At 44.9% G+C, this 27,953-nt stretch overlaps 1 protein-coding gene across 1 annotated transcript in view; it reads left to right on the top strand.

The window, feature by feature from the left end:
• Positions 1-27,953, top strand: part of LOC126418756 (uncharacterized) — a 136,144-nt gene that overhangs the window by 53,651 nt on the left and 54,540 nt on the right. Inside the window, exon 3 of the mRNA XM_050085681.1 lies at positions 24,123-24,289. Coding sequence (XP_049941638.1) covers positions 24,123-24,289 — 167 coding nt within the window. The remainder of the gene's footprint in view (positions 1-24,122; positions 24,290-27,953) is intronic.

Here is a 27,953-nt window from a genome sequence, read left to right as displayed (position 1 = left end):
ACGTTTTCTTTTTTCCCACTATTAGAGGATTCTTTTCCAGTTATCATCGTTTACCGACATCTGGTATTCCGTTGCGTTTATCCCGTCCAGTACGGGATCTGCTTTGCCGGGATTTGGCAAATCTTATTACGTGTTTAGTATGGTATAGTTACCCTTAGGTAACCAAAGGGAGGAAAGTCGTGTGCATTATCAGTCGGCGAAACGGTTAATCTCTATTCTCTGTGTTGTCGTATTGCGACGTATTGTGCGGAACAGCCCAGCATTCGCCTAAAGCGGCGTAGTAAACCTCACCGGTGTCCCAACTCACAGTCGTTAATTCGTCGCACGGTGTCGATCCGGCTCCGACTCACCTCTGTGGCTCACAAACTAGCGCGCTGTGCGTTACGCTGTACGAGCAAGTCACTGGCGTTCAGTGTATGAAATGTAGACACTCTGTTAGTCCTTTTCTATTTGTTTTCGATCTTTCAGCATCGATACTTCCTGATTTTATCAATATGCAAACCTCGAAATGGCTGGAACTGTAACTGAAAATAAATTTTCCAGTGGCAGTTCTTTTTTGTTATAATGTCTGCCTTTCTTGTAATTTAACGACGAATACTTTCGGTTCAGTTAAAAACGTTCATTTTTGCTGTACTATTTAGCACCTGTAGAAAGAGTTTTATTCCGTAAACAACGCTCAACAAGCGTCTTTACTTGGATAGCTCTGATAAATGGTATATGACTGGCGTTGATTACTGTAGAAGTAGTAAAGCTTACTGAGAGAGGAAGCGAAATGGATTTTTCTCTGTTGCATATTTTAGTCTGTGCTTAGGTACATTATGGAGCAACGCCCTGTAGTAACAATAATTAAAAAAAAACTAAATTATTTATTAAGCTAGTGCTAATGGATACATAGAATCACGAGATTGTTTTCGTTTCTTTTATTTCATTTCAGAACATAAATTGTAGGTCATATTGAACAACACGAGAGAAGTTTGCCCCACATGTAAGGACCAGCAATACACGTGAATGACAGAACTTAACATCAAATCTACCATATTACCCCCCTCTGTGCTAGAGCGAGAATGAGTAACGAACTTCTCGTACTGATAGTCGTTTCAAACGAAAACGTGCAACTCTGCTGGTATATGCTTGTTGCTTGGATTTCAGTTCGCGTATCACTTGCAGTTGCTTCGTGTGAGTCAATACGCGAATTACCACATTTTTCAAATTAAAGTAGACACAACATCCGGTGGACCTACAGGCCATGGAATAGTACCTTCAGGACTTGGTGAAAGCTTTCGCCCTCGAGGGGCGATTATGCGGATTGTGATTTTTACTGCAAGTAATTATTTATACGTAAGCCGTATCATAGTGTAAGGTTTCCGCTATGTTTTGTAAGGCTAGTTTTCACCTCACATTTTACAAAAAAATACATTTTTTCACCTGTTGGAGACGCTGTTTCAGGTTTTCTTCATTTCCTTTTATAGCCTTATGTAGCAAAAAGATTCATTTGCTTTACACAGTGTCCTCTGCTGATGTATTAAAATTTAGGCTTTTTCAGTTTGGTCAGTTTAAGGGAAGGGTGAAGTTACTTACGAGACCTATTCTCAAAGTAAGGTCCAATTAGGCGCGAAATGGAAACTACTGTGAAAATCCGTTGGAAATTCGCACATATGTGTTGGGCAGTGTCTATAATGGGCCCGTCGACCGCTTCACGTCGCTCTTTTAAGTTCAGAGCGCAAAGTGATCACGTAGAAATGTCTAAAGCAACAGTGTCTCCCGCCAGGTATGTAGATCTCGTGAAAGATTTCGCCTGAACCTATGCAGCCCACATAACATTAATGTCACGCGTTTCTTTGTTAAAGAAAATTTTCAGCCGCATTCAGCAGGAGCAATAAAGACGCTCCTGTAGCGTTTTCAATTGGAAGTGTTTGATCATTCACAATAAAGCCCTTACTTGGCTCCCTCCGTTGTTCATCTCTGCTCACATGAACCGATGGCTACGAAGACAACATTGTGGCGCAAACAACGAATGGCAGACCAGCGTAGAGAACTGGCAGAAAGCACAGGCGGCTGCTTTCTATGGCGAGGGTACTGGAAAGTTTGTAGAACGCCACGACGAACGTCTGAGCGGCGACTACTTGGAGAGGCAGCAGGAAAGTGTGGCCAACTGTTACTAATAAAAAGTTTTTCATTTTCGCTGTGGTTTTCATTTCTTGACCCATCGGACCTAAATTTCCGAACAGACCTCGTATTTCCCCCAGTTTTCGATTTGTCTGGAGCTGTTAAAACTCTGGTTGTCATAAAACGTGTCTTTGCATAGGCGTCGGTGGGCATTTAAGCCTCGTGAGGACTGCATGAGGACTGTCCCTTACGGAGTCTTGTTCGACCGATTGTCAGTGACAAATCCCCCAACGTACTAATTAAAATGCCGTTCGCGACTGATGGCTGCCAACATTTACTGTCAAGTACCATAGGTAGCAGATCTCTTATCGCAGTTACCGGTATTGCTAATACTTGTGCTTCATCGGCTTCTTTACTTACAGTCTCCTAGAAACACACTCCCAGCAGACAACGCCTCTTCAGTAGAATATGTGTTCATTTCAGCTGCTGCGGGAGATCGGGGACTTAAAAGTCCTTTGAAAAGTTTTGCATCCTGTGGCTTACAAAGAGTGATTCAGCTGCCCCTACATAAGGATTTTATGCAACCCGCAACGCCTGCTAATACCATGATCGAGATTTCCAAATGAGTTTCATTTCAAAAGTTCTGCCCACCATAAGAGAGAATTGAATAAAATAATTTATTCCACAAAATGCTTTCACAGGCCTTCAATATAATCTCCGTACTTGCTGATGACAGCTTCCAGTGTTTTGGCAACTTGTGTGTTTCAAATAGTGCACATTCATTGTTGAGCTGTCTGATTACTCTGGTCACCTCAATGGAAGCTTCATCATTTGTATCGGATCGTTTTCCATGGAGCTGTTCCTTCAATTTGAGAACTAATTCAGTCCAGTGTGCTTACATCAAGACTGTATGGTGGGTGGCGATTTACTTCCTATTCATACTTGTATAGAGTTCCTCTCACTGGTAGGACCATACGTGGTCTTGCATTATGGTGCAAAATGACGACACCAACTGCAAGCATGTAAGACCTTTTTTGAAGAATCTTCGGGCGCAGAACATTTTGTAGAAACAGCTCGTAGTACGTGCCTGTTACAAACGTCGCCTGAGGCACTCCGTGTGTAGTCATGATTCTGTTCATGTCATATGCAAAGATCATCAGTTTCACCTTTGATTGTTAGTGGCGCAACTTTTTCGCGTGCGGAGGGATGGAACTTTTCCACTGTGACGACTAATGAGATTTCAGTCATTACTCAAAATACCACATCCAAGTTTCTTCAAGTGCAACAATTCTTTACAGACATTGTTCTCCTTGTGTTCGATAACGTTGAAGCAATGCTTCTGAGATTCTTTTGTGAACTGCTTTCTGCTCTTCACTCAGTCCGTGGGGAACGTAACTGGCAGCAACTTTTCTTATCAACATTTTCAGTTATGATTCTATAATTGAAGTGGCAGACATTGTGACCTCATATGCGCTTTCCTCGCATGTTTTTCGTCGATCCTCTCTCAAAAATTAACAATAACCGGAGAGCTGTAGTCTGTTGCAATTGAAGGCCTTTCACTTTTTGGGTTGTCATCAGTGCTTACCTGACCTTCACGGAAACCGGAAGATAGCCTTCTTACTGTGTTATGATCCACTGCATTATTCCCACACACTACTCTCAAGGCGTTGTAAAATTCCGTTGGGTTCTTTCCATGTACGGATTTGATTTTGATGTACAAAAGCTTGTCGCTACTTGTAATCCGACCAGGTTAGGTCTCAGCTTCAATTTTAAAACTGAATTTCTCACAAGACAGCGACTCGGACCAGCATACACATATACATCAGTCACGCCTAAAGTCTCGCTCGCAACTGACATGAACTTCAAGTTGATACCGTCATTGTAAAGATCGCGAATGTGAAAACTGCAGTCGGTCAGGAATGCACCTACATCAGGGACTCAATGGACAAGAGTGCACAGTCCATAAATGTAAGCAAACATCGCTTTTAACATAAAATATTTTTTTAATGGCGCTAGTATGTTTTTTCCACAGAAATGAAAACTGGAGATATAATTAGTGACGGCAGACTTGTTTTCACTGTTCTAAGCGTCATATTTTTTTTTTTAAATGCGTACACTTTAAAGGATGGCAAGGGCGCCATAGTTTCTGCCCTGTTGCACGTAGTAAGCGTTGCTCACAGCAGGCTCCAGGACAGTGCAAGCAAACCGCATTACGGAAGTACAGCTTCATAGTAAAAAAACTGTGGCACCTTTAAAGAGTACGCATCTGAGGAGGTATGAGGTTTAGAACAATAAAAACAAGAAGGCCATTAATAATCGCGCCTCTAGTTTTCATTTCTGTAGGAAAAGCATACATATCCCACTTTAAAAAAAGTAACTGTGCGTTGAAAGCGACGTATGTTTACATTTATGGACTGTATTCCTGTCCATTGCGTGAGCCCCTGAGAATGGTGCATCTAAGGCCAATCGCATTTCTCACATTTCGTTTCGTTTCAGAAATATGTGAGGTGGTCGAATAAGGTGGAACACCATATACATATCGAAAAAAAAAAACCGGTAAAAACAGGAAAGATCTTAACGACTGAGAAGAACGTCTCGGTATTGTCAGCTTAATAGAAACAGCGAATTGAAGACCTGTTTTATTATTACTATTATTATTATTATTATTTTATAACCACAAAATGGGGGATGAATCACCTACAACTTGCACCGCAAATATTGCGGAAATGAAAAGCGCTATTGATGTGCGGTTATCACAGAATGCGTTGTTTCGCATGGGTTCGTATTGTGAGCCAATCAACAATCATAACAACATTTAGACAATGTATTTTTCATGGGAACACACACTTTTTTAAGTGAAACAGTGCCTGTTGAAACTGACACACTAAAATTAGGGTAAACTGGACTGTCTGTGGTGTTTGTTGCTGGAGTTTAGCACGAGTCGTTTACGAGATATGGTATTTTGAAAAGCTTCCACACCGACACTTGTTTGTGCCAGTGAACCCAGTAGTTGTTAGGTACGATGTTGTTATGTTTACTAACAGTGCGGTTGTGTGCTCCTTGAGTGTATATCGACTTGATAGTAGTTCAAAATGTTGAAATGTGAGTGAAATCTAATGGGACTTAAGTAATAAGGTCATCAGTCCCTAAACTTACACACTACTTAACCTAAATTATCCTAAGGACAAACACACACCCCCATGCCCGAGGGAGGACTCGAACCTCCGCCGGGACCAGCCGCACAGTCCATGAGCTAGTAGTTAGTGTAACAGCCAGAGCAGTAGGCCTTAAGTGAACGATGGGATTTACCAACACAGAAAAAATCGACATGCTCGTGGCGTATTGAGTGTGTACGAAGAATGCAGTTCGCTCTTGTACGGTGTGTGCGGTAATATCCCAATGGACGTCAGTAATCTCTGCAACTATTTATAAAGAAAGCTCTTCAAATACACTCCTGGAAATGGAAAAAAGAACACATTGACACCGGTGTGTCAGACCCACCATACTTGCTCCGGACACTGCGAGAGGGCTGTACAAGCAATGATCACACGCACGGCACAGCGGACACACCAGGAACCGCGGTGTTGGCCGTCGAATGGCGCTAGCTGCGCAGCATTTGTGCACCGCCGCCGTCAGTGTCAGCCAGTTTGCCGTGGCATACGGAGCTCCATCGCAGTCTTTAACACTGGTAGCATGCCGCGATAGCGTGGACGTGAACCGTATGTGCAGTTGACTGACTTTGAGCGAGGGCGTATAGTGGGCATGCGGGAGGCCGGATGGACGTACCGCCGAATTGCTCAATACGTGGGGCGTGAGGTCTCCACAGTACATCGATGTTGTCGCCAGTGGTCGGCGGAAGGTGCACGTGCCCGTCGACCTGGGACCGAACCGCAGCGACGCACGGATGCACGCCAAGACCGTAGGATCCTACGCAGTGCCGTAGGGGACCGCACCGCCACTTCCCAGCAAATTAGGGACACTGTTGCTCCTGGGGTATCGGCGAGGACCATTCGCAACCGTCTCCATGAAGCTGGGCTACGGTCCCGCACACCGTTAGGCCGTCTTCCGCTCACGCCCCAACATCGTGCAGCCCGCCTCCAGTGGTGTCGCGACAGGCGTGAATGGAGGGACGAATGGAGACGTGTCGTCTTCAGCGATGAGAGTCCCTTCTGCCTTGGTGCCAATGATGGTCGTATGCGTGTTTGGCGCCGTGCAGGTGAGCGCCACAATCAGGACTGCATACGACCGAGGCACACAGGGCCAACACCCGGCATCATGGTGTGGGGAGCGATCTCCTACACTGGCCGTACACCACTGGTGATCGTCGAGGGGACACTGAATAGTGCACGGTACATCCAAACCGTCATCGAACCCATCGTTCTACCATTCCTAGACCGGCAAGGGAACTTGCTGTTCCAACAGGACAATGCACGTCCGCATGTATCCCGTGCCACCCAACGTGCTCTAGCAGGTGTAAGTCAACTACCCTGGCCAGCAAGATCTCCGGATCTGTCCCCCATTGAGCATGTTTGGGACTGGATGAAGCGTCGTCTCACGCGGTCTGCACGTCCAGCACGAACGCTGGTCCAACTGAGGCGCCAGGTGGAAATGGCATGGCAAGCCGTTCCACAGGACTACATCCAGCATCTCTACGATCGTCTCCATGGGAGAATAGCAGCCTGCATTGCTGCGAAAGGAGGATATACACTGTACTAGTGCCGACATTGTGCATGCTCTGTTGCCTGTGTCTATGTGCCTGTGGTTCTGTCAGTGTGATCATGTGATGTATCTGACCCCAGGAATGTGTCAATAAAGTTTCCCCTTCCTGGGACAATGAATTCACGGTGTTCTTATTTCAATTTCCAGGAGTGTAGTTACGTGAAAGTGGTAGTGTGACACCTAGACAACGTAACAGAAAGATACAATAGATGACAGAAGAGGGTGAAATTAATGTTTTTACTGGTGTTGCATATGATCTGCTCGTTAGCTCCCGTGCAACCACACGAGGAAGTGACATAAGTCGGACAAGCTTCCTACGCATTTTCCTTCGCCATTGGTTGGGTCCCTATCACATCTCTTTCCACCAAGAGCTGCATGTAAACGGTTATCAGAATCGTGTTAACTTCTGTCAGTGGGCATTATGACAGGATACTCCAGACGATCATGTACCTTGTTTAGTGATGAAGCCTGATTTACTAACGATGGTCAGGTAAACTGCCGAAACATGCACTTTTTGTCTGCTGACAGTCCCCGTTGACTTCATCAGGTGGAACGTCAGAGTCCATGGAGTGTAAACGTGTGGTGTGAGATACTGAGCTATCAGCTCAAAGGCCCGTTTTTCATAGATGGAATGCTGAACGCGCACAGGTATCGCAGAACATCTTCCACAGATGCTGCAAGACGTTCCTCTGCGTACTAGGAGGAATCTGTGGTACCAACATGATGGCTGTCCAGCGCGTAGTGCAAGAAGTACTACAGCACGTCTTCACAAATTTTTCCAAATTGTTTCACAGGTCGCAGAGGACCTGAACCCTCGACGGCCCATTCCTCGGACCTGATGGTTCAAATGGCTCTGAGCACCATGGGACTTAACATCTGAGATCATCAGCCCCCTAGAACTTAGAACTACTTAAACCTAACTAACCTAAGGACACCACATACAGCCATGCCCGAGGCAGGATTCGAACCTGAGACCGTAGAGGTCGCGCGGCTCCAGACTGAAGTGCCTAGAATCGCTCGGCCACACCGGCCTGTGGATATTTTTCTGTGGGGAAAATTGAAAGACGTTGTCTATAAGAACATACCAACTAAACCCGATGATATGCAACGATTTATTACTGCAGCCTGCTAGGAGACCTCTGCTGAATTGGAAGCACGTATGCAGCAGTCGTTCCTTACCACGCTGGAAGCGTGTATTGCCGCTGCGGTGGTCATTTTTAACTCATCTTCTATTGGGCAACTGTCACATTCTAGGAAAGAATCCACGTAACTCCTGATAAAGCTGTGTTGTCTTTTCGTGTGTGCTACCACAGGTATCGTACAAGTGTCAGCGTGGGAAATTTACAAAATACGGTAGCTCGTAAACGACTCGCACTAGAATCATGCAACAAACACCACTGACGTTCTAATTTTTCTTACTTTTAGTCTAGTAATGTCAATAGGCATTGGTTCACCTAAAAAGTATATGTTTGCACAAAAAATTCTCTTTTAAATTATTTTTACTATCTGTTGATGGGCTAAGAATACGACCCCCTGGCTACCAACTGTGAAAACTTCACATCAATAGCAGTTCCCATTTCTGCAATATTTGCGGAGCAAGTTTTAGGTGATTCATCCAGTATAGCTTACCATATTTGCCTGTGTTTTAATCTCAGTACTTAATTCGTTTGAAACCGTCATATTTTAGCAGAACCATACAGAAAAACAGCAATATGGCTACTGCCAGCCTGCCCCTCCCCCTCCTCCCAATCCTCCTCCATCTTTTGGTGAAACAGAGAAAAAAAACTGGTCGTCAGTTCACTGTTTCTGTGAAGCTGTCAATAACGAGCCACCCTTCTCTGTCGTTAACACCTTCTTGCTTTTGGTGGTATTGTTTCAATTGATACACATAAAACAAATTTCCGAAATGAAACAAAATGTGAAAAATAAGGTTGATTAGAGATATATATGTGTCAGAAGCTCACACACTGGGCAGGAATGCACAATCAGTTAATGTAAGCAAACGACACTTCCAACACGAAGTTACGTTTTTTCCAAATGACACATGTACTTTTTTTCTACAGCAATGTAAACTAGAGGTACAAATAGTGACGACAGACAGTGTTCTCAATGTTCTAAACCTCATATCTTTTGTAGTACATACACTTTAAAGGATGACAACAGCGCCACAGTTTCCGCAGTAATACGAAGAGCAAGGACTGCCTACAGCAGGCTTCAGGGCGGTGCAGGTAACCCACAATACGGCATTACACCATGGTGGCAGAAACTATGACACCTTTTCCATTATTTGAAATCTAAGTATTCCTTAAAGTATAAGGTTTAGACCAGTGAAACTAAGTCACTCACCGATAATCCTAATAACCTCTAATTTTCATTTCGGTAGAAAAAAAATGTACATGTGCCACTTAAAAGAAGCTAACTTTGTGTTCAAAGTAATGTTTGTGTACTTGTTGGGATTGTGCATTCCTGTCCATTGTGTGAGCGCCTGTCATAGGTGTTTCCCTGGTCAATTGCACTTTTCACATTTTGTTTCATTTCGAGAGTCAATGAGGTGGCAAAGTTAGATGAGACACACTGTATGTATATAAACTATGGATGGTTACAGTGTGGCTGGAACAACGACATACATGACGATGTTGCTTCTGGCAATTCCATGTAGGCCAGTGCCCAGTTAGGTATACACCCAAGTGACCTATCAAATAGGACCAGCAGCATTATTAGAGTGTTAGGTCCAGGTAAATGTCGCCATTGGGCGATCGCCAGAAATCGCTTGAAGCCTTGAACCAAATTACTTTTTGGCGTAATGAACGACAGTTCTCCTTAAATGTGGATAAATGTAAATTACCACACGTAAAAAAGAAAAAAACGATGTAATATGATTACAAGGTTAGTGGCGAAAGCCTTGAGCATGTCAAACCTTTTATGTACTTTGGGGGGGGGGGGGGGGGACTCTATACGTGATAATCTCGTAAGTTCAGTATTGGAGAAAAGGAATGGAAGACAGATTTTAATACGTTTTCAGGAGAAAGACGGATTTACTGGAAGAATTCTAAGGAAAATGCAATGTCTGTAAGGTAAATCGCACACGATATGATAGAGTGACCAATTATAAAGTCGAGTAAAAATCTCTCGGTGTACATGCCGCGTCAATTCAGGATAAAACTCCAAGCTTTCGACCACTACCTCCGTGGTCGTCGTCAGGGCTAAAACTGACTGTCGTGAACAATTTTTTTTTCTTTATTGATTTTCAATTCCCCCCGAAGGGGGCGGGCTGGCAGCAGCTTACTACGCTGCTCTACAGCCTACAGACTTTTTAAAAAAAAAAAAGGAAGAAGAAAGAAACAAGAAAAAACAGGCGATAAAATGGTGATTTAAAGTGGAAAATGGCGTAAAAATGCGGAAAGTTAAAACAGAAAGCAAATGGGGACGGCAATGTTGATAAAATACACAGGAATCAGACAAGTAACATAGTAGACAGACAATTAAAAAACATGGCGACAGTCTGGTTTCTGTTCGCAAGTGATAAAAAGCACACCCAGCGACAGTATGATGGCTGTTCGCTACACCTCCCAAAAGACACAACACGGAGCACGCACTAGAAAAACACACTGTAAAACACAGCACGAAAAAGGCGGCACAAGGCAGATGGGGGGGAGGGGGACCTGAAGGAGGGGGAAAAACAAGTAGGGAGGAGAGGAAAAAACGAAAAGGGGGAGGAACCAAGGAGGGAGAGGACTAATAATGGGGGAGAAGGGCAGACGCGAGACGGAATGAGAGGAGGCAGAGGAGGGAAATGTAAAGGGACTCGGGGGAGAGAAGGGGGCAAAGAGAGGGGAGGTGTGGAAGAAAGAGGATGGAAGGGGGGGGGGGGTCGTGAACTAGCGAGGTTCCCAGTTTTATATGCAAAGGACGGCTTCTGATTGGCTGGAATACGTCATAGCAGGAGCGATATGGCGCGTAGTGAAGTGGTGCCCTCTACTTCCATAGATGTAGTTACTATCCCGCGTTGCTTGCAGCGCCATCCCTTGAATCAGGAGGTAAAGTGCGAGAAGTTTTTTCTCTGCGATTTTTCTTTATCCAGTGCACTCTTCCAAGTGTTGCTAAGTGCATAGCCGTTGTCTCTATTAAAGTTATTATCGCTAAATCTAATTTCGACTGCTTCCCGGATCACAGAGTCCCAGTAATTCGATGCCTGGGCTATTACTCTGGTTCCTTCAAATAAAATCTGATGCTTGTTAAGCAGGCTATGTTCAGCCACCGCTGATTTTTCCAAATACCTGTATTTCAGGTGGCGCTGGTACTCGATGCAGCGGTCGGCAACGGTTCTTACAGACTGGTCCACGTAATTCTTGCCGCATTCGCAAGGAATAGTATAAATTCCCGGCACTCTTAAGCCGAGACTATCTTTGACTGATCTCAATATTTCCTTAATTTTCCTAGGTGGTCGGAAAACTGGTTTTATTCCTTGCCTCTTCAGGACCCTGGCTATCTTGCTCGTTGTAGCACCGCAAAAAGGAAGCCGCGCTGTGTGTTGGTCCTCGTCTTGTATGTGGCCGGCATCGTGTCTTACTTTCTTGGTCAATACTGATTTAATTTCGCCGGCAGAATAACCATTCCTCTTGAAAACAGTCGTCAAATGGTTAATCTTGGGACCGAGGTGGTCCTTGTCGGAAATAGTCCTGGCTCTGTGTACTAAAGTATTCAGCATAGCTCTCTTCTGAGACGGATGATGGAAGCTATGGCTATGCAGATATAAGTCCGTATGGGTTGGCTTCCTGTACACAGAATGGCCCAGTCGTCCATCCGGCTTTCGCTCCACCAACACATCTAAAAAAGGTAACTTCCCTTCCTTCTCTACCTCCAATGTAAATTTTTATGTTTGGATGTACACCATTCAGATGTTCGACGAACTGCCGCAGCGTGTCGCTGCCGTGTGGCCAGATTAAAAAAGTATCGTCGACGTATCTGTAGAAGCATGATGGGCAGAGGTGAGCACTGCTCAGGGCTCGTTCTTCAAAGTCCTCCATGAAAGAAGAACGAGCCTACTGGTCGAAAGCTTGGAGTTTTATCCTGAATTGACGCGGCATGTACACCGAGAGATTTTTACTCAAGAAATACGTCGCGAAAGACTTCGTAGCCAATTATAAAGTCGTCTTCCAGTGTTTGGAATCTTTATCAAGTTGGCGTAGCAGCAGACGTTGAGCGAACTCTGAGAAGCGCTCAATGACTTCTGTTGTATATATGTGGATGCAGATGTAAAAATGATAGGACAGGAGAAGGGTGGTTGAGGAGCAGTATGGACGGATAGCTATACTCTTTAGTGGAGAGACAGGAGGTGGTGGTGGCGGGTGAATGACATTATAGCTGGGAAGTATGGTCTGAAATGGAAGCGCGAGAGAGTGGTTGTGGTACTTAGAAAGGTTATTAGGGAAAGATATCGAGTCAACGTCCGTAGCTGGTAGGGTTAACAAATGTCACCACAGCGTTCTGAATTAGGAAGAGGAGGCTTGTTGAAGTTTCCTTGTGATAGGATGTGTAGGGTGTTTATATTGGTGTGGAGAAGTATCAGCATGGGGTTCTGGAAGAGGGAGCTTGTTGAAGAGTCTTTAGGATAGGATGTACAGCGAGTGAAGCGGGAGTAATGTGTGTCCATGTGTGAAGGAAAGTATCAGTATGGCGTTCTGGATTAGGGAGAGGGACGTTGCTGCAGTTCCCTTGGGGTAGAAGATGTAGGGTTGAAGCTGGTGGGATCTGTGTATGTTGGTGTAGGCACAACAACTGTCCAAGGTTGAAGAAAACTAGGTGGACCATGGGGTTTTGTTCTTCAGCGTTATGAAGTGTATAGGATTTTTTGGACATGTTCCAGGAACTGGCCGGAGAAGGGGGCTTTGGGATGGGAGGGACAATTTAAGCTATTTCACGAGGTGGTAAGTAATGATAGCACGAGGAGGAGTACGAATATGGAGTGTGAGACGGAGTGCTTGGTGTTCAAGGACTTGTAAGGAGTGATAGAACTCTAGGGCTATGGTGATCCTAGATATAAATTAAAGCACTAACAGCCCTCACTCACAAAAATTAAGTATTTTGACATCGTTTCGGCACTACTATGAGTGCCTTGATCAGAAGTAAGACATTCGAACTGACCTGTAAGATAAGTGCAAAAGTTATTGGAATTCTTTTTATATATATAGGTGTAAGAACTGACTGACAGTACAAGAAAGAAACAATACTTACATGTCAGGTATAAAATAAATATCAAGCGATAAAGCTTTAGTCACAAAAATTTTAAAAAAATGATTCATGGAAGACAAGCTTTATCGCTTGATATTTATTTTAAACGTGACACGTAAGTACTGTTTCTTTCTTGTACTTTTACTCAGTACTTACACCTACATAAAAAAAATTTCCAAAATTTTTGTACTTAGGTCATAGGCCAGTTTGAATGTTTTACTTCTGAGTAAGGCACTTATAGCAGTGCCGAAACCAGGTCAAAACACTTAATTTTTGTGATCCAGGGCTGTTATTGCTTTAATTTTACTTTGTAAACGGTCGCTGACCACGCAGCCAGCTTTAAAACTTTAAGATGCTAGATATGTTAGCAAAGGTGAAGATGGATCAGATAAGGCTTTGTCGGTTGGAAGTGTGGCCTGTTATTAGCTTAATTACCTTTGTCTGTTGTGAGCATCTTGAATTCATGATAAGTGCAGTTCGCTTCCCGTCAAGAATCACCACGTGTGTTTTTGAGCTGAATGGCACGATTATGGATGGTGAAGTGGAAATAGAGAAGACAGAAATGACTATGATTTTTGCATTGCTTCTGACAGAACTGATTTTGAGAAGTAACTGAGCTGAGGAATCACAAAGTTTTGGCTGAAGGGCAAAGAAAGGAGTATCGTCTGCATGCAAGAAGAAACAGCAAGGGGGCCAATTGCTGAGGCCCTTCAGTTGCTTAAAGGAGGGCTGAAAACACTTCGCTGTCTGACTGTACCACCTCGTGAACCAGATGGCCCCACTTATTGCCTGTAGTGATCCCACTGAGTAGTTTGGCTACTCTCTGTGTATTTTATGCCACGCTCTTGTGAGATACAACTGGCTCTTAAGTCACACAAAGTAATGAGAGCTATTGGCAGGGGATCTTAGTTGATTCCATACTTTTAGACCAACAAGCTTTCAACACTATTCCCCGCAAGTGAATTCTAATCAATTTGCATAATTATAGGAGAATCGCCTCGGCCTGTGACTGGATTCATGATTTCCTATTAGAAAGGTCACAGTTCATATTAACTGAATTTTCGAGTAGAACAGAAGTGATATCAGGGGTTTCCCAACGACGTATTAATAGGCCTCTGCTGTTCTTTATCTGCATAAACGATTTAGAATAATCCGAGCAGCCCTATATGATTGTTTGTAGATGATGCTGTCTTTTATCGTCTAGCAAAGTCATCAGAAGATCAAAATAAATTCCAAAATTATTCAGATAAAACATCTGTATGGCGTGAACAGTGACAATTAGCCACAAACGATAAAAAGTATGTTGCTCTCCACATGAGTGTTAAAAAAATCCGCTATATTTCTTCTACATGATAAATCACAAACACTCAAAGGCTCTCGATTCAACTAAATACCTAGGAATTAAAATAACGAACAACTTAAACTGGAACGAACGCATACAAAATGTTATGAGGAAGGTGAACAAGAGACTGTTTTTTACTGGCAGAACACTTAGAAGATTTAAAAATCCACTAAAAGGACTGTGTACACTATGCTTGTCCTCCCAAGCTACAGTATTTCTGCACAGCGTAGGATTCTCAACGGATAGGATTGACCGAGATCATAACAAGTTCAAAGAAGGGCAGCTCTGTCTGTACTGTCGCTAAATATGGGCGAGAATGTCACGGATATGATACGTTGGTTGGGGTGGCGGTTATTAAAACAACATTGTTTTTCTATACGACGAAATTCTGTTACGAAATTTCTTTCACTAACTTTCTCCTCTAAATGCGAAAATATTTTGTTGACTGTCATCTACATAGAGAGAAATTATCACGGTAACAAACACGAGAAATGACAGGTCTCACGGAAAAAAACTTGTGTTTCGATTTTTTCCATGTGCTATTTGAGAGTGGAACTCGCACGGGGAAAAATTAGATGCTCATTTTTACCATGTGCTATTCGACATTGTAACTGCCAAGAAATCATTAAAGATAGTCACGTAGACATAGATATAGATACAGATGCGCACATCCGATGAAAAGTATCCGAACACACCTGTGTTATGAGGAATTAAGCGCTATATCTCACGAGAAGAGAATCCGCTAGTATACAGGGTGGTTCATTTATCGTTACCGGGCTAAATATCTCACGAAGTAAGTGTCAAACGGAAAAACGGCGAAGAACGAAACTTATCTAGCTTAAAGTGGGAAATCAGCTGGCGCTATGGTTGTCCCGCTAGATGGCGCTGCCGTAGGTCAAACGGCTATTAACTGCGTTTTTTTTAAATAGAACCCCCATTTTTAAATTACGTATTCGTGTAGTACGTAAAGAAATATGAATGTTTTACTTGGACCACTTTTTTCGCTTTGTGATACATGGCGCTGTAATAGTCACAAACATATGACTCACAATTTTAGACCAACAGTTGCTAACAGGTAGGTTTTTTAAATTAAAATACAGAACGTAGGTACGTTTGAACATTTTATTTCTGTTGTTCCAATGTGATACATGTACCTTTGTGAACTTATCATTTCGGAGAACGCATGCTGTTACAGCGTGATTACCTGTAAATACCACATTAATGCAATAAATGCTCAAAATGATGTCCGTCAACCTCAATGCATTTGGCATAACGTGTAACGACATTCCTCTCAAGAGCGATTAGTTAGTCGTCCGTAATGTTCGCACATGCATTGACAATGCGCTGACGCATGTTGTCAGGCGTTGTCGGTGGATCACGATAGCAAATATACTTCAACTTTCCCCACAGAAAGAAATCCGGGGACGTCAGATCCGGTGAACGTGCGGGCCATGGTATGGTGCTTCGAAGACCAATCCATCTGTCATGAAATATGCTATTCAATACCGCTTCAAACGCACGCGAGCTATGTGCCGGACATCCATCATGTTGGAAGTACATCGTCATTCTGTCATGCAGTGAAACATCTTGTAGTAACATCGGTAGAACATTACGTAGGAAATCAGCATACATTGCATCATTTAGATTGCAATCGATAAAATGGGGGTCAATTATCCTTCCTCCCATAATGCCGCACCATACATTAACCCGCCAAGGTCGCTGATGTTCCACTTGTCGCAGCCGTCGTGGATTTTGAGTTGCCCCATAGTGCATATTATTATGCTACCGCTGTTGGTGAATGACGCTTCGTCGCTAAATAGAACGCGTGCAAAAAATCTGTCATCGTGCCGTAATTTCTCTTGTGCCCAGTGGCAGAACTGTACACGACGTTCAAAGTCGTCGCCATGCAATTCCTGGTGCATAGAAGTATGGTACGGATGCAATCGATGTTGATGTAGCATTCTTAACACCGACGTTTTGAGATTCCGGATTCTCGCGCAATTTGTCTGCTACTGATGTGCGGATTAGCCGCGACGGCAGCTAAAACACCTACTTGGGCATCATCATTTGTTGCAGGTCGTGGTTGACGTTTCACATGTGGCTGAACACTTCCTGTTTCCTTAAATAACGTAACTATCCTTGGAACGGTCCGGACACTTGGATGATGTCGTCCAGGATACCGAGCAGCATACATAGCACACACCCGTTGGCCATTTTGATCACAATAGCCATACATCAACACGATATCGACCTTTTCCGCAATTGGTAAACGGTCCGCTTTAACACGGGTAATGTATCACGAAGCAAATACCGTCCCCACTGGCGGAATGTTACGTGGTACCACGTACTTACACGTTTGTGAGTATTACAGCGCAATCTATCAAAAAGCGAAAAACGTGGTCCAACTAAAAAAATTCATGTTTCTTTACGTACTACACGAATATGTAAAAACAATGGGGGTTCCTATTTAAAGAAAACGTAGCTGAGATCCGTTTGACCTATGGCAGCGGGCCACCCATAGCGCCATCTGGTTTCCGCCTTCAAGCTAGACGAGTTTCGTTCTTTGTAGTTTTTTCGTTTGATGCTTTATCGTGAGATATTTGGCCCGGTCACTATCAATGGACTACCATGTACAAGAAGTCTTGGAGTAGTATCTTGTCAGTAGACAAATAGTAACAGCAGAAGGGGTCGATCAGGACAGCTCACAACTTCTAACGTGGCCTATTTATCACACGTCACATGACTAACATACCTATGAGGGACATTTCAACCTTTCTAAAGCTTCCCAACTCGACTGTTGTTGAAGGGACTGTGGAGTGGGAACGGAAAGGAGCTACAACGGCTAAACCAAGACTAGACATAACTCATGTGCAGACGGACAGAAATCGTGGAGCATCGCGGAGGACGATTGTAAAAAGAATTGCGTGAAATCTGCGGAATGAATCACTTGTTAATTCCAAAGTGCTACCGGGAGTCCACTGCATAGGCAGTCAAAACGAATGGTGTGCGATGATTGAGCTTTCCTCATAAGCCAGACACTTGTGTAGTTGATTCTGAGAGACGCTTGAGGTGGTGTAAAGAGGGGTGCCACTGCACTGTGGAGTATTTGGAGTGACGACTCACACTGTAGCCTCTGCCAATCCGACAGAAAGCTTTAGGACTGGTGAACGGCGGCAGAACGCCACCTGGCGTCAGATGTGGAGCGAACAGTGTAGATGAGGTGGTGCAACGGAACTGCACTTAAAGAAGAAGCTAAATTGAGAATCATATGAACACCAGCGGTGTGAACTGCGTACGTTGGAGGAACGATTCGGAGACTATTATTGTCTCAGCATGGCAATAGCACCCTGTCATAACGCATCATCTTTGAGGCAATGGTTTGTTGACAGTGACATTCCCGAAACGGACTAGCCTGCTCGGAGACCCGAACTCAAGCTGTGGATCACCTCGGTCCAGACCCCGGCGTCCAACATCACTACGTCCTCCAGTTTCGGCTCTTCAGAAGAATGTGTTGCCATTCCTCCAGAGACATTTAAAGACTTCATTGAAAGTTTTGCCCTCAGGGTTCAAGCAGCCATAAAGGCGCCGGCCGGAGTGGCCGTGCGGTTCTAGGCGCTACAGTCTGGACCCGAGCGACCGCTACGGTCGCAGGTTCGAATCCTGCCTCGGGCATGGATGTGTGTGATGTCCTTAGGTTAGCTAGGTTTAAGGAGTTCTAAGTTCTAGGCGACTGGTGACCTCAGAAGTTAAGTCGCATAGTGCTCAGAGCCAGCCATAAAGACGCAGGGTGGACCCACCGATATTAATATCCACTAATTGGTGTCCGGATCAGATAGTACAGATACGAGTCTTCGTATCGATATCTTCTGCCAGGTAAAGTACACTGATGTGCCAAAAGGCATGGGATAGGAAAATTCATATAACTCCTCGCATAAGCAAAGTATAAATGGCGACTTGATTATTGCCGCACGAAGTGGATTAACAGACTTTGAACGCGGAATGGTAGTTGGAGCTAGACACATGGAACATTCCATTTGTAAATCCTTCGGGAATTATTCGTAGATCCACAGTGTCAGGAGTGTTTCGAGAATACCAGGTTTCAGGCATTACCTCTCAGCATGGACGACGCAGTGGCCGCTGGCCTTCACTTAATGATAGAGAGCAGTGGCGTTTGCATACAGATGTCAGTGTTCCAGGATGAGATTTTCACTCTGCAGCGGAGTGTGCGCTGATATGAAACTTCCTGGCAGATTAAAACTTTGTGCCGGACCGAGACTCGAACTCGGGGCCTTTGCCTAGATGTCAGTGTTAACTGACGTGACTGAAATAACAGCCGAAATCAATGAGGGACGTACCACGGACGTATCTGTTACGACACTGAGGCTAAATTTGGTGTTAATGAGCTATGGGAGCGGCCTATCGACGCTATTACCTTTGCTAACAGCGCCTGTAGCGGCTCTCCTGTGCTCGAGACCATATCGGTTGGACCCTAGACGACTGGAAAACCATGACTTGTTAAGCTGAGTGCCGATTTCAATTGGTAAGAGCTCACGGTAGAGTTCAAGGATGGCGCAGATCCTACGAAGCCATGGACTCAGGATCTCAAAAGGCAATGTGCAAGCTGGCGGTGGCTCCATATGGTGCTGGCTGCGTTTACACGGAATACACTCGGTCCTCTGGTCCATCTGAACCGATCATTAACTGGAAATAGTTATGTTCGGCTGCTTGCAGACCATTCCGAGCCAACAACGATAGAATTTTTATGGATGACATTGCGCCATGTCACCGGCCAACAGTGTTGTGCGCGATTGGTTTGAAGAACGCTCTGGACATTTCGAGTGAATGATTTGGACACACAGATCGCCCGACATCGAACGTTTGTGGGTCATAATTGAAAGTTCAGTTCGTGCACAAACTCCTGCACCGGCAACATTTTCGTTGTACAGGCAACTAGGCTCAATATTTCTGCAGTGGACTTCCAACGAGTTGTTGATTTCATGCCACTTCAACTCGCTGAGCTACGTTGGGCGAAAGGTGGTCCGACGCGATATGAAGAGCTTCTCGATGCTTGCCGATGCTTGCCGATGATACACCCGACAGACAAGAATTAATTGGTAAAATTGTAAACGATGTTTTTCAGAAAATCATTAAGTGGTTCTCTGCAAATGGGCTCTCATTAAACTTTGACAAAACGCAGTATATACAGCTCCACACAGTAAATGGAATGACAGCTTTAATAAATATAGACTTCGATCAGAAATCGGTAGCTAAGGTAGAATATTCAAAACTTCTAGGTGTATGCATTGATGAGGGGTTGAACTGGAAAAAACACACTTAAACGTTTGAGTTCAGCTACTTATGCTATTAGGGTCATTGCAAATTTTGGCGATACACATCTGAGTAAATTAGCTTACCACGCCTATTTTCATTCTCTGCTTTCGTATGGCATCATATTCTGGCGTAACTCATCATTGAGTAAAAGAGTGGTCATTGCACAGAAGCGTATAATCAGAATAATTGCTGGAGCTCATCCAAGAGCATCCTGCAGACACTTATTTAAAGAGCTAGAAATCTTCACTGTAGCCTCACAATATATATATATATATATATTCACTTATGAAATTTGTTATTAACAACCAGAACGAATTCAAAAGCAATAGCAGTGTACATGGCTACAACACTAGGAGAAAGGACGATCTTCACTACTCAAGGTTAAATCTAACTTTGGCTCAGAAGGGGGTAAACTGTGTTGCCACGAAAGTCTTTGGTCACTTACCTAATAGCATCAAAAGTCTGACAGATAGCCATATAGCATTTAAAAGGAAAGTAAAAGAATTTCTGAATGGCAACTTCTTCTACTCATTAGATGAATTTTTGGATATAGTAAGTGGGTAATTTCCCAACCCCCACAACAACAAAAAAGTTAAAAATATTGAGTATCATGTAATATTTTGTCTAATGTAATATCTTGTATAGACACCTTTTATTAACCTGACACGTTCCACATCATTACGAAGTGTTGTATTCATGATCTATGGAACAAGTACTAATCTAATCTAATCTAATAATTTACCAACAGCCGTATGTATTGTAGAAATTTATTTTATTTTATGAACTTCTATGTGCTACCAGTTACGGCATTATATTGATGCCATCTTCAGACCCCACTCGTCATAGTCGTAAAATCACTATGCACGGAATGAGCCATGTAACTGGATCCGTGAATCAATCCGTCCTGCAACAGCTCTTTGTGACCAGGCTGCACAGACTGAGGTATGACTTTCGTCACCTCAGTGTATGTGTAGTAGAGATGGGTAGTTCGCAAACGAACGGGTACAAAGGGGAGAACGGTTCAACACGATGAACGAAATGACCGAGGAACGAATTCCAAGGAACGATCGGTTCATAGTTCACTTCGGTCGGAGCGGTCTACTTATAGTTCCCGGGAACGAGGAACGATCGGTTCATAGTTCACTGGTTCACTTCGGTCGCGGTGGTGACTTCGTCAGTTCTCGTTCCAGCCTCGGTCGCGTGCCCGTCTCAGTCTCGGTCTCCCTCGGCCGCACTCGTCGTTCTTCGCATGACCACCTGTCTCAGTTCCACTGCCGACTGCTCCTAGTTAGTTCAGAATCCAGTTGTTTGTTTCGTTCACTGCGCTCCCCTATTTTACATGTGTTCCAAACTGTTCTGCACTTTGGTCTGGCTATTCAACGTCCACGACCGGTAATCAAAAAGTATTTTATAGTTATGTAAATTACATAAAAATTCGTTGTATGTAATAGGTACGTCATTTTAGGTAACAAAAGGGCATATCAACTCACTTCATTATATCGATGTACAGCAGAAGATATAGTTATAACAAGGCAATTTTTTTTTGTTATTCATATATTTTTTGGTTTCATCGACTCGATTTAGCAACTAACTTTCAATAATTTGCTTAATTTTTAGTGTAAGAAAATTCATATAAAACGAATTTCTTATATCTTTCATATAAAATACATTACATTTAGGAAGACTCTAATTATTTTTAAGTTTAGTTGTTTCCAATTTGCATTACCTGCTAGTCTGGTTTCTTTGGAAAAAAAAAAGAAAGTTGGATTGTGGGTCATTTTGGCATTTTGGCTCAGTAGGAAAAGCGGTGCCTCTCCAGTTGAAAAGACATAGATTGCCATAAAATTGTATTTACTCATTATCTCAAAAACATTTGTTCAGAAGGAGCTTTCAAACCAAAAACTTTATTACTGCGAACTTAATTATTATTGCTGCATTAACTTTAATAATGCAACATAAAAACATAATTTTTACTAAGCATATGACGCAAGTATGATCAGAAAACCACTTTTTATTTTATGTTTCCATGAAGTCTACTTCGCCTACGAACTCAGAGACAACGTGAAGTATATACAGGGTGTAAACGATTATTGTTTACAATGTAGCATAGCTATGTAGTGGAAGTCGAAACGAAGAATTTTATACAAGACACTTGTGGTCTATTAAGTTGGGAAACAGCCACCAACAGGTTTACAAGACTACATGTGCTACAGCCCATGCGCGTCGCGTGAGATTTTCATGTTCTCTTCTCCAGCTCTCTACACATTGTCATCGATTGTTTCGCAGTGGTTGCTTGCATTAGCTTGATATTTCTTCACTGCCTAATTATGACATGTTTGTCTGTTTGTTGTATCAGCTCGTAACGGGCAACACATCGTCCGTAATTGGCGAGCAGTCTGTAATCGGGGGCAGTTTCCCGTGCCGACCCTACACTCCTGGAAATTGAAATAAGAACACCGTGAATTCATTGTCCCAGGAAGGGGAAACTTTATTGACACATTCCTGGGGTCAGATACATCACATGATCACACTGACAGAACCACAGGCACATAGACACAGGCAACACAGCATGCACAATGTCGGCACTAGTACAGTGTATATCCTCCTTTCGCAGCAATGCAGGCTGCTATTCTCCCATGGAGACGATCGTAGAGATGCTGGATGTAGTCCTGTGGAACGGCTTGCCATGCCATTTCCACCTGGCGCCTCAGTTGGACCAGCGTTCGTGCTGGACGTGCAGACCGCGTGAGACGACGCTTCATCCAGTCCCAAACATGCTCAATGGGGGACAGATCCGGAGATCTTGCTGGCCAGGGTAGTTGACTTACACCTTCTAGAGCACGTTGGGTGGCACGGGATACATGCGGACGTGCATTGTCCTGTTGGAACAGCAAGTTCCCTTGCCGGTCTAGGAATGGTAGAACGATGGGTTCGATGACGGTTTGGATGTACCGTGCACTATTCAGTGTCCCCTCGACGATCATCAGTGGTGTACGGCCAGTGTAGGAGATCGCTCCCCACACCATGATGCCGGATGTTGGCCCTGTGTGCCTCGGTCGTATGCAGTCCTGATTGTGGCGCTCACCTGCACGGCGCCAAACACGCATACGACCATCATTCGCACCAAGGCAGAAGCGACTCTCATCGCTGAAGACGACACGTCTCCATTCGTCCCTCCATTCACGCCTGTCGCGACACCACTGGAGGCGGGCTGCACGATGTTGGGGCGTGAGCGGAAGACGGCCTAACGGTGTGTGGGACCGTAGCCCAGCTTCATGGAGACGGTTGCGAATGGTCCTCGCCGATACCCCAGGAGCAACAGTGTCCCTAATTTGCTGGGAAGTGGCGGTGCGGTCCCCTACGGCACTGCGTAGGATCCTACGGTCTTGGCGTGCATCGGTGCGTCGCTGCGGTCCGGTCCCAGGTCGACGGGCACGTGCACCTTCCGCCGACCACTGGCGACAACATCGATGTACTGTGGAGACCTCACGCCCCACGTGTTGAGCAATTCGGCGGTACGTCCACCCGGCCTCCCGCATGCCCACTATACGCCCTCGCTCAAAGTCCGTCAACTGCACATACGGTTCACGTCCACGCTGTCGCGGCTTGCTACCAGTGTTAAAGACTGCGATGGAGCTCCGTATGCCACGGCAAACTGGCTGACACTGACGGCGGCGGTGCACAAATGCTGCGCAGCTAGCGCCATTCGACGGCCAACACCGCGGTTCCTGGTGTGTCCGCTGTGCCGTGCGTGTGATCATTGCTTGTACAGCCCTCTCGCAGTGTCCGGAGCAAGTATGGTGGGTCTGACACACCGGTGTCAATGTGTTCTTTTTTCCATTTCCAGGAGTGTATATTATTTCCCTGCGATCAGCCACCCAAGGCTACAGTTGGCTAAACGAGAGGTCCTGCACAATCACAGAAATTACTTCTAAAAGTGTGTAAGAATTTTTTAATGAATAAAAACTCTATACTCCAGGTGGGGAGGCAAGTGCCCCCTCTTGGTGCCCTCCATCCTTCAGTCACCTACACTACTACTTTTCAGTTTTTCATAAGAACCATATACCAAGCACAAATGGGCGGTGAACGAGTAAAAACGAACGGTTCCCAAAAAAGAACGATCAACAGTGAGCTAGTTTCCAAGGATGAACGAGTTTGGCCATCTCTAATGTGTAGCAGTGCAGTTATCAGTAACAGCTGTTGCCCCCGGCTGCCTGCCGCCAGCTGGTTGCGCGCCCGTGCTGGCAGTGACAGCAGCAGGTGTCCGAGGAGTCGGGGACGTCTGCGTGGGCGCGCTCTGCCCCCGCCCTAGCGCCAACGCCAGCTATTCGCGTCACGCCGCCCGCCGCCCGCCGGCCGTTGTGTCATTGTCCGCCGTCCCTCGGTGTTGCAGCGGCTGACCTTGGCGGCGACCATCGCGTGGCTGTGCCTGCTGGCGGGCGTCCAGCGCGCTGGCGCGGGCGTCGCCTACTACGGGACCGCGGCGCAGGCGCAGCAGCTGCTGCCCGGCTCCGCCAGCGTCGTGCTCGTCCCGCAGGGCAGCACCGCCAACCTCGCCAGGTAACGCCGCGGCGTCCGCTCTGCCCGCTACTGTGCCACTGGCTAGTCGTTGCTTCCCATCACACCTGTACCTCTCACACTTCACCTCCTCTCGACCTAGTGTTTCTACACTGCTACTCGACACCACCATCAGCAACAGGTTTTAGTCCCCCTCTTCGTTAGTATTGCTAACTAATAGCAATACCATCATCATGCAAGGTGTTAGGGGTATAGCCACATATACTGTGCTCGTTGGTACATCAATGTGTAACCACTTCAGGGTGTTGGCTGTTTTATTTTTTTGCAATCACACACATTACTGGCCATTAAAATTGCTACACCGGGAAGATGACGTGCTACGGACGCGAAATTTAACCGACAGAAAGAAGATGCTCTGATATGCAAATGATTAGCTTTTCAGAGCATTCACACAAGGTTGGCGCCGGTGGCGACACCTACAGCGTGCTGACATCAGGAGAGTTTCCAACCGATTTCTCATACACAAACAGCAGTTGACCGGCGTTGCCTGTTGAAACGTTGTTGTGATGCCTCGTGTAAGGAGGTGAAATGCGTACGATCTCGTTTCCGACTTTGATAAAGGTCGGATTGTAGCCTATCGCGATTTATCGTATCGCGACCTTGCTGCTAGCGTTGGTCGAGATCCAATGATTGTTAGCAGAATATGGAATCGGTGGGTTCAGGAGGGTAATACGGAACGCCGTGCTGCATCCCAACGGCCTCGTATCTCTAGCAGTCGAGATGACAGGCATCTTATCAGCATGGCTGTAATGGCTCGTACAGACACGTCTCGATCCCTGAGTCAACAGATAGGGACGTTTGCAAGACAACAACCATATGCACGTTTAGAGCACTATGGACTATCAGCTCGGAGACCACGGCTGCCGTTTTTACGGCCAGAGGTGGTTGTTCTGGGTACTGATTTCTCAGAATCTATGCACACAAATTGCGTGAAAATGTAATCACATGTCAGTTCTAGTATAATATATTTGTCCAATGAATACCCGTTTATCACCTGCATATGTTCTTGGTGTAGCAATTTTTACGGCCAGTAGTGTAATTTACTGCCTGTTGTTCTTTCCACAGTCGTAAGTGCACCGTGAATTGGACTATGCCTGTCAATATAGCCCACATGTCCATAATTCAATACCTGACCTGCTGGCCCAGAGGAAAATAAACATTAATGGCTTCTTTGTACCATGCATGCTTGGAGATATTAATCAAGATAAAGACATACCATTCGTAATAGCTATAATTATTAGTCTGCAAATGAAGTAAATACTGATTTACTGTGGTCCATACACTGTCCTCAGTCATCAATAGAAATATCTCCACTCATATTACTAACACCCTGTACAGTTAAAAAAAAAAAAAAGCCCTCGATGACTTATTCAAGAAATACAGCTCCTCACTCCTCATATTGCCCAATTCAATAATGCATAGATCCATTTCTAGCCAATATTTGTCTTGACACATATTGGCAGACTCGTCGGATGTCCTCTTGAAGGGTATCGTGCAAAATTCTATCCAGTTTCCACGTTATGTCCCCAACATACCGAAATGGTTAGAGGGCCTTGCCCATAACCCTGTAGTTGGGGAGAGACCGGGCGAACGTTCTGGTCAAGAGCCGTGGAAGGGTTTGTCAAGCACGAATACAATCAGTAGAAAGCCACACCGTGTGCAGGAGGTCACTACCTTGCCGAAATGTAAACCCATGTAGGGTTTCCATGAAGGGCAACAAAGCGGGCGAAGAGCATCGTTGATTTACCTCTGTGCTGTATGAGTGCCACGGATGACAACGAAAGCGGTCCTTCTGTGAAATGAAATAACTCAGGCCATCACACCTAGTTCTCCAGCCATGTGGCAGGCAACATTCAGATTGGTATCCCACTGCTGTGTGAGTCGTCTCCACACACGTCTTTGTCCTGGAATCCCATTGACTGGAGTAGAATTGTGTTCGCTGATGACTCCCGCCTCGAACTGAGCCCTGGTGACCAGCAAAGAGGTGTCTGCAGAGGCCTCAGAGAGCGGTGGCATACCGACCTGACTGCCGCCTGCCGTATAGCCTGACAACAGAAGCGATGGTCTGAGGTGTCTTTTCCTTTCATAGCACTTGATTGTCATCCGCGATGCCCTTACAGCACAGTGATACGTCGATGACATTCTACGCCCCGTTGTGTTGTCCTTCATGGCAAGCCATCCTGGGGTTACATTTCAGCAAGGTAATGTCCGCCCACAAATGGTTAAAATGGCTATAAGCACTATGGGACTTAACTTCTGAGGTCATCAGTCCCGTAGAACTACTTAAACCTAACTAACCTAAGGACATCACACACATCCATGCCCGAGGCAGGATTCGAACCTGCGACCGTAGCAGCAGCTCGGGTTCCAGACTGAAGCGCCTAGAACCGCTCGGCCACCCCGGCCGGCTGTCCGCCCACACAGAGCGAGAGGTTCTACAGGTTTTCTACGCGCTTGCCAAACCCTACCTTGGCCAGTGAGGTCACTAATTCAGAACGTTTGTAGTGTCACGGACAGAGTCGTAAAGCCAACTCGGGATTTTGACGACCTGTCGAGCAAATGGAAAGAATTTGGCACAATATCCCTCAGGAGGACATTCAACAATTCCGCCACTGAATGCCAAGCCGAATAACTGCTTGCATGTGGGCCAGAGGTCGCTCAACGCCTTACTGACTAGGTCAATTTGTAAAGCTCTTTCTCTTGAATAAATCATCCAGTATTTCTGAATTTGTTTGTCTCTGTATGTACATCACACTACGGATTTCTGTCCTGTTCGGACAGTTCCAACGTGTTGTCTCGTTTTTTTCCACTCAGAACGTATTTATAGCGAGAGTTTTCAGGAAAATTTTCTGAATATTTTATTATGAGGGACTTGTGGTCTCCAGTGGCTGGTTACTGATTGACTGTATTTCGTTTGACTTCTTACTGTTACTTTTCCTTCTGTTTCTACCACACTGAAGATATGAGTACAACAGCGCAAATGTCGATGGGTTGCATTGCATTTCTTGTTTCGAAACAAACTTGTTCCATCCGTTCACAGTACTTGCCTTTGACAGTAATAATGCTCAACAATTTCAGTATTACTTTGTAACGCGCCACTGCACACCACTGGTCCCTTATACAAAAACACTTACAAAACATCTCTGACTATTTCTGAAATTCTGTTAGTGGACGATGGGATAATCTATACGCAGTAAATGGGGAAAATAATATGAACACATGTGAAAAGAAACTAAATCTTTGTTAGTAGGTTGTCTCCCTTCCTTTTTTTTATTTACTGTTTCCATTCCATCTCGAACAGACAGAAACAGATGTCGTGACAACAGAAGGTTTACATACTCACCCTTCCACCAAAAAACCCGCAAATTCTCATTGTGTCCTTGAACTACTCCACAAAGTTCCAGTCATATAGAGATCAGGGAACTGAAGACAGTACACTAAGTTCATCATCGAATCCATTAAACTAGTCTCGGATAGTTCCAGAAGTGATCATGGGAACATTTCGTCTTAGTGCCTAGGTTGTCGTTAACCGGGTAGCTCAGCTTGTTTCATAGTTCCTTCTTTCCGGCAAATCCATCGATTCAGCAAAAGTGGTCAAGCCCATCACTGAAGCTTAACCACGCTTCAGACTAGTGTGGAGACAGTG

This window comes from Schistocerca serialis, chromosome 9, assembly GCF_023864345.2.
Source record: "Schistocerca serialis cubense isolate TAMUIC-IGC-003099 chromosome 9, iqSchSeri2.2, whole genome shotgun sequence".
NCBI classification, from domain to species: domain Eukaryota; kingdom Metazoa; phylum Arthropoda; class Insecta; order Orthoptera; family Acrididae; genus Schistocerca; species Schistocerca serialis.
This window is presented reverse-complemented; position numbering and strand designations above follow the sequence as displayed.